This window comes from Hyperolius riggenbachi, chromosome 3, assembly GCF_040937935.1.
Source record: "Hyperolius riggenbachi isolate aHypRig1 chromosome 3, aHypRig1.pri, whole genome shotgun sequence".
In the NCBI taxonomy this organism is placed as follows: Eukaryota; Metazoa; Chordata; class Amphibia; order Anura; family Hyperoliidae; genus Hyperolius; species Hyperolius riggenbachi.
In genome coordinates, this window is record NC_090648.1 from 484,848,790 (window position 1) to 484,860,864 (window position 12,075).

A 12,075-nucleotide genomic window follows, 5' to 3' on the forward strand; every position below is an offset into this window, starting at 1 on the left:
GGACAACGAGGGACTGATTATCCTGAAGGCGGCTGGAGGAAGCCCCAGGTATGTACAAAACTTTAATTTCATCTGTCTCAGGTTTACTTTGTTACACAGTAGTACTATACTCTACATATGCACTCCTCACAGAGCTGCAGGGAATCCACTGAGAAGAGGTGTTGTCTGTTTACAATCTCCTCATTCCCCTGCAGAGTACCTGCACATCATTCTTACATGTACCCACACTTACATTGCCTAGGGCCTGATAGATGTTCTTTGTTCCGGTTTGTACCTTTTACAAGTACTATTACTAAGGACTAGTTTTAGTCTAAAGGGAATAAATATAGTAGTCTACATATCCTTCTCACTTCAGTTGTCTTGTAAAATTCCTAAGCGTTGGCAGTTATGAGACGAATTTCATGTTACATACTTTTAATCAACAAAATTGTAATATGCAAATTAGAGGAGTCGGAGTCGTGGAGTCGGAGTCGGAGTCGGTGGAATCCTAAACTGAGGAGTCGGAGTCGGAGTCGGTGGATTTTTGGACCGACTCCACAGCCCTGGTTTTATCACAGCTGGAGTGCCAAGGTTAGCCATCACTGTCATAGGGGCAGGGCCGGCCTTAGATTTCACAGCGCCCTGAGCGAAACCTAATTTTTGTGCCCCCCTTCATCCTCTTCACGCATGTGCACACACACACGCAGGCCCATATGCAATTCACCTCTTCTCCTGAGATATCTCCTAGGACAGTGGTTCCCAACCTTTTTGACGTTGTGATACATCACGCCAAATGCTCAGATCTTTGTGAGATGTCACATATGTTTAATAGGAAAAATACTATTAATAACCACGAATGGATGGAAAGAGTGCATTGTCCTAAATATACTTAAACATGAAGGCTAGAACCTTTCAGAAATATTAATAAAATCAATCAATGAGACAGTTACCCCCCCCCCCCACCCACCTCCCCCATTTAGAATGATAGCACAGCATCGACAATTTGCACCACGCGTTATAGCCGCAGTGCGCCCCTCCCCCCCAAGAAAAACCTCCCCCTGATCTCATGTGTGGGTGCCCTCAATATACTGTAGGTTGCCAAGCGTAGGTGCCCCCAGTATAGGAAGTCAGTTGAAGGTCTCCTGCGCCCCCCTAGGTAGCCAGGTGTAGGTTCCTCCGGTATAGGTAGCCAGGCGTAGGTGCCTCTAGTATAGGTAGCTATGTGTTGGTGCCCTCAGCAAAGGTAGCCAGCTATAGGTTCCCTCAGTATAGGAAATCAGGTGTAGGTGCCCTCAGTATAGGTAACCAGCTATTAGGCGCCCCCTTGGAAGCCGGCACCCTGAGCGACCGCTCTGGTCGCACAGGTCAAAGGCCAGCTATGCATAGGGGATTCTCAGGGTGTTCTTAATTTCCAGAAGCATTAATTTAACAGCAGCTGGTCCGTACAACTGCCAAAATAATGATCAATAGAATGGGGAGACTGGCCAATATCTTTGTATAGATCCTTTCCAGGGGTTGCTTTTGTATAGACTAAAGGAGATACTGAGAATATCTCATGAAGAGATGGACTAGTCCAAAACCTGTCCTTTCAGACTTTTACAACCTACAATTACATGGGAGAAAATTAATTTATAGTGCATTAGTGCATACACTGCATTACTAAAATAAATCTAAACTAAGCAAGGCAAATTCCAATAGCAATCAAGATTTTAAGTGAATAGACACAGTGGACAGAACAAATGCGAGGCAAATGAGATTGTCACTTCAGTACAGCTTCTTCTTCTTCTGTTTGAATTTAGCTGTCTGTCAGGTGTGACCATGTGATGCACAGAGTAAGAGAAGTAATACATGACGGAGTATATTTCCCAGAATGCTTGCATCACAGTAAAATTCATGCATCTGTATGAGGAAGTAGACCACTGTGGTTCACAGGAAGTAGGCATAAGTAATTGTAAGACCTCTTAACTACTTGCCGATGGCTCCACGCCAATTGGCATGAACACGGCGGCAGCCCCAGGACCGCTCAATGCCAATTGGCGTGAAGTCCTGGGGGCGTGCTTTGCAGCAGATCTCCTTCATCAGTCTCCCAGCGGCAATCGCCACTGGAAGACTGTTAGACGGCTAATCCACCTTTCATTTACATTGTACATCGCTGCGATCTAAGGCAGGGCTGCACTGGGGACAGCCTTGTCACTCGGCTGTCCCCCTGGGAGGCTCAGGAGCGATTGGCTCTCATAGGCTGATGCCTATGACAGCTGATCACTGTCATTGGCTGGTGAGGGGAGGGAGGGGCGGGGACAAGAAAAAATAGTACATTTTATTTCAAAAATGATAAATAAATATATTAAAAAAAATAATAATAACCTGCAGCAGCGATCAGAGCCCACCAACGGAAAGCACTGTTGGTGGGCAGAAAAATGGTGGTGGAATCACTTGTGTGCTTAGTTGTATGGGCCCTCCAGCAAGCCCTTAAAGCTGCAGTGGCCTAATTTGTAAAAAATGGCCTGGTCACTAGGGGGGCTGAGGGGTTAAGGCTGTGGTCCTTAAGTGGTTAACTGGAAGTAATAGGCTTAGGAGGCCTTAAACCTGTATGGATGGTTGAACAGCTCCAGGCAAGCATAGCTGCACAATAGTGGCCGGTATCTGAATTCAAAAAGTTAAGTTCCAAATGTGATACATGGAATTTATTCTAAATCATATAATTGCTTTTAGAGTTTGTCTTAATCAGTCCTTTGTTTAGTTGGGCCTAAAAGTACACCTGAAGTGGGATGGGGGAGAAGGTTAAATACTTACCTCAGTATTTGGAAGTACGTGGATAGTCCAGAGGCATCCTGGATCTTCTTACAGACCACCATCCAAGTGCAGAGACCCGCTTAGTCTTCTGGATGTCATGATGTCATGTACGATCCTCCCCATAGGGAAGACTGGAGGCTGCACCTATCGCGGGATCCAGGCAGGTTAATTTATCCAGCAGGCAGTGGGTAGGGGGAGGGGGGGGGGATCGGGAGGTTCCGGAGGTGCCGGCAGACAATACTAGCTAGCCTATTGCTAGCTAGTATGTAATGGATACAATTCAACAAATAAATTAGCATGATGTGGGAGTGATAGTGAAAAACCTCCTGAGCGGAATAACGCTCAGGAGGTTAAAGAGAATCTGTACTCTAATATTCTTACACTAAAAAGCATACCATTCTATTCCTTATTTTCTCCTGTGCCCCTCTGTGCTGTTTCTGCCACTCTCTGCTGCAATCCTGGCTTGTAATTAACAGTTTTAGGCAGTGTTTACAAACAAACTAACCAGCTTGTGATAGGCTCACATAAACAGAGTGTGTGAGTCATACAGAGTGTGCAGGGGGCCTGCAGAGGGTGTGTATCGCTTCTATCCAATCACAAGCAGCCCTGCACATTCCACACATTCAAGCCTTAGCTCCACAGACAGAACAGAGGAAAGGAGATAAGATTTATTACAGAGACAGTGCAATTAGGAAAGGCTGCAGTAAGCCAGAGCACATTAGAACAGGCATAGGAACTTATAAGATAGAAGAACTAAGGCTGAACATTTGTTACAGAGTCTCTTTAAGCCCCCAGCAAGCAAAAAAATTACTCAGAATAATTTTCTCCATACTATTTCACCAACCTTTTGGTACTTTTTCATTTGCAAAGTTATTTGAAACAAAAGATGAAAAATTGAATTGCATATGGCCAGTGTCTAAAATAATATAAATAAAATGTTTTCTTCATTGATTGATTAAAGATTGCTGTTATTTTCCAGACGACCATCTTATTTTGTAGATGTTCTTGTCTGTAGCTGCTAAACTAACCATACGGATGTAGGACCACTACTAATGTAAAAGAAGTGTCCTACAACCGCGAGTAACATCGGGTCCTACAACTTCCTGTGAACTACTGTTCTCCCTCCTCAAGTTTCTACCGTTCTGCAGGAATTCTGGGATATGTAGGCCTGCATCAATTTTTTTCTACTTGGAGTGTTACATGCTCAGTCTGATTGATGTGCCCACCAGCTGCATCCAGATGGGATGCGATAAAGCCTGCTGCGGGAGTTTAGCAGATTTAAGTTTGGCTCATGAAATATGTCTTCTAGCCACCACTTTGCTTCTATGCACTGTTTGTATTCATTTATAAGCCTGATTGTTATTAGAATTTGGCAAGTCCAGTTTTGGAACTAGGGGAGCAGGCATGCCAATGTTAGTAAGACTTTTGCTTTGACCTTGACCTAGGCAGGCTTTTATTGAAGTGGATTGGACAAAGCTCCCTGCCACAGTATTACCTTGGAGAGGAGATAGAGCACTGCGCACCCTTCTGGTGTGGTTTAGGGTAGCTTCACACTGACATGTTACGTTGTAACAGACACTGTTTTACGCACTGGAGCTTTTCAAAGTCTATGAACAGTTCACACCTCACAGTTGCAATGAAACGGATTCTGCTTTTACAACGTAGAACATGTTAGAATCACACGCTTTAGCAAACATAATATTAGTTAATGAAGGTGCGTATTGGTTGGGTACTTCTTTGCCTGCATTAAATCGCATGACACTGCAAATACCCCAGTGTCAAACTAGCCTTACTATCCTGATGTTAACACAGCTGTGACTTGAGCGCAAACCCGAGGCACCCTAAGGTGAAAAAAGTAGATAATTACCTAAGAAGATCCTCCAGAGGCTTCCCATGTCCTCCTGGAGACCACGGCGGCCACCCGAGACCCTCTTGGAAATCCTCTTCACACATGAGCATGGCTGTGCTAGTACGGCCGCGTCTGCACAGAAGCACCTAGCTGCTGGTGCGCAAGAAGCTGAGGGTTACTGAGCAGGAGTATTCGTGCGGGTGCAGTATGGTCATGCTTGTGCATGAAGGAGTTTAAAGTCGTGATCAAAAATCTGACAAGCTCTTGTTGGATTTCTTTTGAGGGGTCCATGTGTGGCAACAGGGTAGGCCAGGAGGCAGTGGGAAGCCTTTGCAAGATCCAGAGGCTTCCCTCTCCTTAGGTAAGTATCTAGTTTTTCATTATTTTCACCTTCGGTACACTTTGAGGCTTTCAGATGGGCATGGTCCAAGACTTCTAGACGCAGGAACTCCATCTTCTCCTCTGCTGTCAACATCTTGAACACTCTTCATGCCCATTCCCCCCCCAGCACCCCCTCCCTCCTTCCCCCCTTTAGCTGTGTTTTTTGGCTGTAATTGTTGGACTGTCAAGACCGGCTAGTGGAATATTACTTAAATGTATCTTGTCATTGCTCCTGTTATGTGTTTGTTATTGTTGTATTCTCTACTTGTTACCTCTACGCTGGGATATGTGTGTGCCAAGTGCAATTCTGAGCACAATCCAGTCGTGCTTGGTGGATACATTCAATTCTGATTCTTATTATTATAGTGATAGACTGTTCAAAGCTTACTGAAGTCTAGGTCTAGATGTGCTCCCAAGAAGACCTTTGTAGGAATAGATTGTCATAAAATGCCTAGTAACCAAAGGGCGAGCGTTCCATTCAACAAACCTTTATTTTTGTAAAATACCTATATGTATAAGTATGTATAAGTCTACCTGTATGGCTACTAATCCTAAACTCACATAGATCATGAAAAAAGTGGGGTTAGAAAGGTCAGCAGTACACTAACATGTAAATGCTAAAAATGTTTGTTCTTCCTTTGGAATACTAACTCTAAAAGAAACATCTCCAATAGACAGCCTAGTAATTGGCTGGACAAAGAAGTGGTGGACAGGTTGGTAAGGAACACTTATTTATTTAAGCTGAAATCCCACCATATGCGAAAGACCATTCATTTTTCTAAATGCCGTGGTGATCCACCAAGTATATACAAGGACAACAACAACACAAAGTAATTTATAGATATGAAATACAGTATTTATAGCAAGCCAACAGCTATTTTGCCACGCCAAAAGCCATGCTTGGACCTCTAAACTCTAAACTGCAAAAAAAAAACAAAAAAAAACAGAATTATGAGCTTTTAGGCAATAGCATCAACCAGTAGAAAACCGTACATCATAGGCCCTGATCCTCTCCTCCCCCCTCACCCCCTTCCTCCAGTAAGCAAAATCCCACCCAAACTCATGTTCTTAATCTTGAAGTGGTGCAGACCATTATCTTCAACAAGTGCTACTTTCACCCTGCTGGTACAAGGGATAGGTTCTCGCACACCTGCTGAGGATTGCTGAGGTGCTGTTCAAGTTTCTTGGACCCAAACTCATATTAAACATCAGAATTAAAGGATTTAGCTCATTTTTTCACTCTTTACTACTATGATCTTTTATAGACACATTGCTTGTAATCAACTTGGAGTTAAGACTTTGAGAAAACAATCATCTATCTTTTGCCAATCACGAAGAGACCAGAAGGTAGCAAGACGTTTATGTTTAGCTCAAGATTCAAGACTTTGATTAAACTATCTTCTGTCTTTTGCCAATCACAAAGAACCCAGAAAGTAGCAAAACTTTTGGGTTTAGCTCAAGGTTCAGGAACACCAGGCAACAGACCTAAGCATGTTTTTATTTATTTATTTATTTATTTATTTATTTATTTTTAGTTGGCTTGGCTCTTCTTTACCTATCAACATTTTATCCATGGACCTGAATTTTGATCGTGGAGATGTCCTTGTCTTATAAAGAAGCTAGTGATTCACTTTTTGGCCATAAAAGACCTCTCTTATAAGACCTGTCACCATTGTTGTGCAAGAACATGATCCACGCACTAGTTTTTAAGACATTCACGTACCAGCAAAGGCAATCTGAGGCCAACTCTTAGATGTGCGCAGGTTTTCACGGTAGCAGTGGACTTGTGTTACGCATTATAGGAAGTTGAAGAGTAAGATTACTGCCTAAACGCTCACCATGGTGAACCCCTGTTGTTAATGATTTCAGGCCACAGCAATGGCTAAGTCTTCTCCTAGCTTTTTTAAAGGTGGTCTATTACAGAAGGGATCCTACAGTCTAATTTAATTTTTGAACCCCTTTATCTACGTAACCAAAAAGCCCAAAACACTGTCAAAAGTAGAAAAGTCTAGAACCAATACAAGACAAACAAAGGTTTCAATTTAGCCACCAACGCAAGCCATACATGTTTGTTATCTTAACAAGATCTCTTGCTTGGTGTACTGTAGATGAAACACGTAGACAACTTGAAAGACTTCACCTACAGTTCATTATTTAAAGAAAAACCCAACGAGGTGTAGAGAGCTTTCTCATCATGCAATTGCAATATTAACTTTAATAATTTACGTTATTAGTGTGATGAAACCTCAGGAGACATCAGCTTCCAAAAACTCTGCCAATGCCCTAAATGCAGCCACTGACATATTTATTCGACCAATGCCTTCTGTAAATGAAAATCACAGGTTGACAGCTGGTTCTGTTAACTTGTCAGGTTGACAGGCAGAGTAAGCTAAGGCCACACAAAAATATGTTTAAGGTAAGAACACAACTCTTGTACAAAATTTGTGCTCAATTTCTGCTAATCTATAAATGAGACAGCCACGTCACCTGCACCAAAACCAGCCAAACACTATATTCACCGCCAGTAGTTTTGATTCATTGCTGTAAACTTTGCTTTTAAGGGAGCACTTGATAAATCAAAACTTTTTTTTCCCTGCCAAACACATGGCCCCTCCCTCGATATTCCGATTCCTCCATCACCAGCTAAGATTTCTGCTGGAACTAATCACAATTTAGCTCATTGCAAGCAGTAAGGAGCCAAATGGCATGGTACATTAAGTGACCATAAAATCTGTTTTGTGTTTTTTTCCTTCTTTCGTACAGTGGGCCTCAACTAACACTCACTATGAACATATGCTTTCATAAAAAAATGATTAAGGTTTATTTAACAATACTAATAAATCATTAAAAAATAGTTCTGACCTAAAATAAAGAGAAAATAGTCTTGGGGAATCTAACACCTGTCAGTCTATAAATCTCAGAAATGTCAGGCCACACCAAAAATGCCATTTCAAATTTCACTAGACTAAATAAATAATCACGTGACCCAATTTGCGTTCAGCAGCAAACCGGTAGTGACTGTGCTGAACCCTTTAGAGCAATCCTATTAGTGGAGAGAATTACCCAAAGAGATTCTAATACTACGCATGTCCATTGCCTTAAATAATACTGGACTAGATAGTTGAAAAACCAAAGTGAATGCCAAGACGTCATATGTAGGCTTCACTTGCAAGTTAATGGTTGCAAAAAAAAAATCTTTTAAGACTTCAGTTAATGGTTTTCCAGGCCAGCAAGGTAATTAACTGAGATCATTCATCGTTACAACACTCCTAGCTTCTCTCTAGCATTTAGTCATAACTGTCTATTATGCCCATGCATGTAGGGACAACTTAACCATCATTCAGGTTCATTATTGCGAATGCCTCAGACTTCACACTTTAAATATTTGTTTTGCAAACTTGTTTTCTTATTATTATCCAAAGTAGAATGCTGAGGACTATTGAAGTTCATTACACCACCATTCAAGTGTAGACTTCTAGGCATAAAAGCCTAGCCATGACCTAGCTCAGGAGAAGAACAAACTATAATACGATATCTAGCTGCACAATCTAGACCCCAACTTTCCACCAGCTTCCCAAATCTTTGACAATCCTGGCCACTCCAAACAGACACACAAAAAAAGAATGTTTCATTTACTATACTATATACATTTAGCAAAACCTTTTCTTTTTTCTTTATTTTCTTTCTTTACACCGGACTAAAATGCTGCAATAAAACAGCTTGACATGTCCGGAGAAACAGGAGGTTATTTTTGGATACCACACTCTATTAAGTAAGTCTTTATGCCTGTGGAAATGGTATGTTCAGAATTAGTATGCCCCTGAGATTACTGCTATAGTAAATAACCCTATCACAGCACTCTACAAGAACACTTACAGTATCCAGCACATGTGGAACTTTGCATTATATATATAAAAAAAATACACACACACAAACAATGGTGGCGAATGTTTAACTAAGCTGGAGGCTTAAGTGCATTACCTGAGGAGGGAAAGAGTGAGAGAAAAGAAATTTTGACTGCTTTTGTCAAAGGCTAACACTTGCCTCTGGGGTGTACGAGAGCTGTTAGAGCTAGCTGTACATTCCAGAACTAAGAAAAAACAACTCACTTTTAAATATATATATATATATAAAACTCAACGTCTACACAAGCTAAGAATAGAGCCTCTTAGAATAAATAGTAACGTGCAAAAAAAAAAATGTTTTTTTCACAAAACTTTATATTTCGAATGTGTGTTTTTGTCCTAATTCCATCAAAAAATGTAGACTACAAATATCTCGAATTTAATATTCTCAAAAACCCTGAGATCCTCCTTGCCTGTACTCTGGTCCTTGCACTGCCTTTGAGATCACAGGTAATTTGTCTTACCGTGGTGGCTGGATTAACCATGGCATCCACATCAGTCTTTGAAGAAACATCGACATGAAGGTATAGTTTGCTAGAAGACTGTTCATTCAGAGTTAAGGGGGGAAAAAAGTTGAGTTTTCCCAGTGTTCTACAAAGATTTCTGAGTTGCTGTATGGGTGAGGAGTCTTAAAACTCTGAGTCTTGTGAACATAATCTGCTCGATTATACCAAACCAGCCCAGCCAGATGGCTTGGTGCTCTGCTCAGTAACCCCTTCTCTGCCAAGTGCCTGCATGATACTGTATCACTGTTCTGCTCTGTTTTACATTAAAAAATATAGTTATGTTCAACACTTTAACTCATTTTTTTTTACCCCTGCTCATTGGAAACTGTTAAAATGTATTAATGGGCAGATTTAATTTTGCTTTTGTGATTTTATGGGTAGATTTGTATGGCCTTAATTGACTAACATTTTTGGTTGTTGTTGGTTTTGTTTTTATTTTCTAATTAATTTATTTATTGTACAAAGAGACAGAACATGTTTGGGCATTATATTAAATAGCTGATAAAGTTATACAGGAATAAATATTATAAAAACAAAAAAATTAAAAAATTCTATTTCCAATTTGAATGGGAATTGGAGGAATCTAGGTCAAATTTCAGTTTCTTTTTAAAAAAATCAGATGTAGAAATCAGTAAACAAAAAATTTAAAATCTACACCTGAATCACTTTCATATGCAATCTTGGTGATTTTGTTTGGACATGTTCTGTCCGTAACTTCTGATTACTTTTAACTGTTTTGGAACTTTTCCATGACATAATTTGAATCTTTAACACATTTACGACAAAAATGTTTTTTTGTTTCAGGAAATAAAAAAGACTGGAATATACCTCAATCGCAGAACTGACCTTTTTTTTTAAATGAACATAAGCTGTAACTTTAAAAAGACAATCTGACATCTTGCCAAAATCAAAGTACTCTCTATTACTGTTTTTGTGTATTATGACATAATTATAAGCTACGCTATACGCCAATTTTCCATTGAGCATACAACCAAGAAATTATAGCCAGATTACTTGAATTCCACAAAAAGCACCCTTATCTTCAGATGCATCAGAACACTCAAAAGCAACTTGTGTTTGTGTCAAAATATACATGTGCTAGTATCCATTGAATAGCATTAGGATGACATGTATATTCTTGTATTGCTTAAGTGGACCTTCAAATACCTTTTAGAGACTAAAAGCATTAGGTTACAGTGAAATTAGGAGCAGTTGCTTCTATTCCACTCTCCCCCATACTCCTTTTGTTCCTCTGTACATCCATCTCCAATTTCCCCTTTTTATTTTTTTTTTTGCATCCTCAAATATCTTTTGCCACTTTGACCCTACCTGTTTCCTCTTTTCAGGAAATCCTAAACCCTCTTCTGGGTCTAGGTTTCTCAGTAGGGTAAATTTCACTTTGAATCAGAAGAGCTCTCCCAATCAGATGAACCAGACAAAACAGCTTGAAAAAAATCTGCTCTATACAAATTGCCCGGACTTGATCATCCCTTGTTGGTAGACCTGGTGTCACGGCTGAAGGCTCTCCGTGGGATGGAGAAGAGGTATCGCACACAAGCTCCTGGCTGGAAAACGGTTTCAAAAACGGCTTCTCGGTAGATAGCAAAGTCAATAGTCTGAGCATTTTTCTGAGTCCTCAAAAGTTGAAAGAAAAAATTGCAAGCGGAGCAGAAGCTTTCCAGCGCAACGAGATTGACTCTTCAACATGAGTCCTCCTAACAACCGAACAGGGAGTTTAGACAAGCCAAGTCAAACTTGCTGCTGTGAGAGAGGTGCCTTGCAAGCCTCAGATTATGGTTTTTTTTTCCCCCAGTGGAATACACCACTCCCTGGTTTGTGAGTGACAGATTAAGCCATCCAATGCAGAGTTTTCAGCAGTTCTTGAGGTGCAACCGGGGCCAGAAGAAGAAGAACAAGTGTCACCAAGAGTTATGATGGCAGTCAAAAAGGGTTAAAGCAGGCAGAGATAAGGCACGGTTATGAGCCTCTTGCGTCCTACCAAGCCTTATGAATATCTGGCTGGAAAAAGCAGTGCACACATCTCACACAGCTATCACAGCTCCCTCCAGAGAGAAACAAGGACCACAGCAGGCTTGCTATTGCATAAGGATCATTAAGAGATGGAGGGTGGAGTACTAGAGTGTGTGTGTGTATGGAGGGAGGGGGGGACCATAAGTGTGTCCGTGTGTCTGACAAAGGGGAGCTAGTACGTGTGTACTGTACACATTTGCATGCAAATAACACGCCTAGTAATTTGAGATCTGACAGCCTAATCTTGCCAAATATGTGTGGAGATACAAAAAAAGAAAAAAAAAAGAAGAATTCAAGGAAAATATCTCGAAGACAGAAAAAGCTTTCAGAAGAACGGTATTTCAGTACAAAAACCTGTTTCCAGTTTTACAACATTATTTTATCTTTGATCACATGAAGAACGTCTGCTCTTGTCTCTGAAACAGATTTCTGGGTTGTATTATATGTCCTGAAAGTACACAATTGTATTTTTTTATTTTTTTTATATGGGAGAATAAGTCATCAGAATAAAGAAGGCTTTGTTAAGGAAACAAAACAAAAAAAAAACATTAAAAAAAATAAAAAAATACTCTTGTGTGGGTAAACCGTGGTGTCTCCCTGCTGCAAGTACTTAAAGGCAAGACTGATATGC

The 12,075-nt window shown here is 40.6% G+C and overlaps 1 protein-coding gene across 2 annotated transcripts in view; it reads right to left on the reverse strand.

Moving 5' to 3' along the window:
* Positions 1-11,469, reverse strand: part of NTF3 (neurotrophin 3) — a 122,416-nt gene extending 110,947 nt beyond the window's left edge. The window contains exon 1 of one of the 2 annotated variants that reach the window (XM_068273056.1): positions 10,743-11,469. Coding sequence is in view for 1 of the 2 variants with exons in the window: in XM_068273055.1 (XP_068129156.1) it covers positions 9,372-9,392 (21 nt within the window). In the remaining variant the exon portion in view is untranslated. Of the gene's footprint in view, positions 1-9,371; positions 9,528-10,742 lie in introns of those variants that run through there. The other variant, XM_068273055.1, reaches the window with a different exon arrangement.
* Between the last annotated feature and the right edge of the window lie 606 nt (positions 11,470-12,075).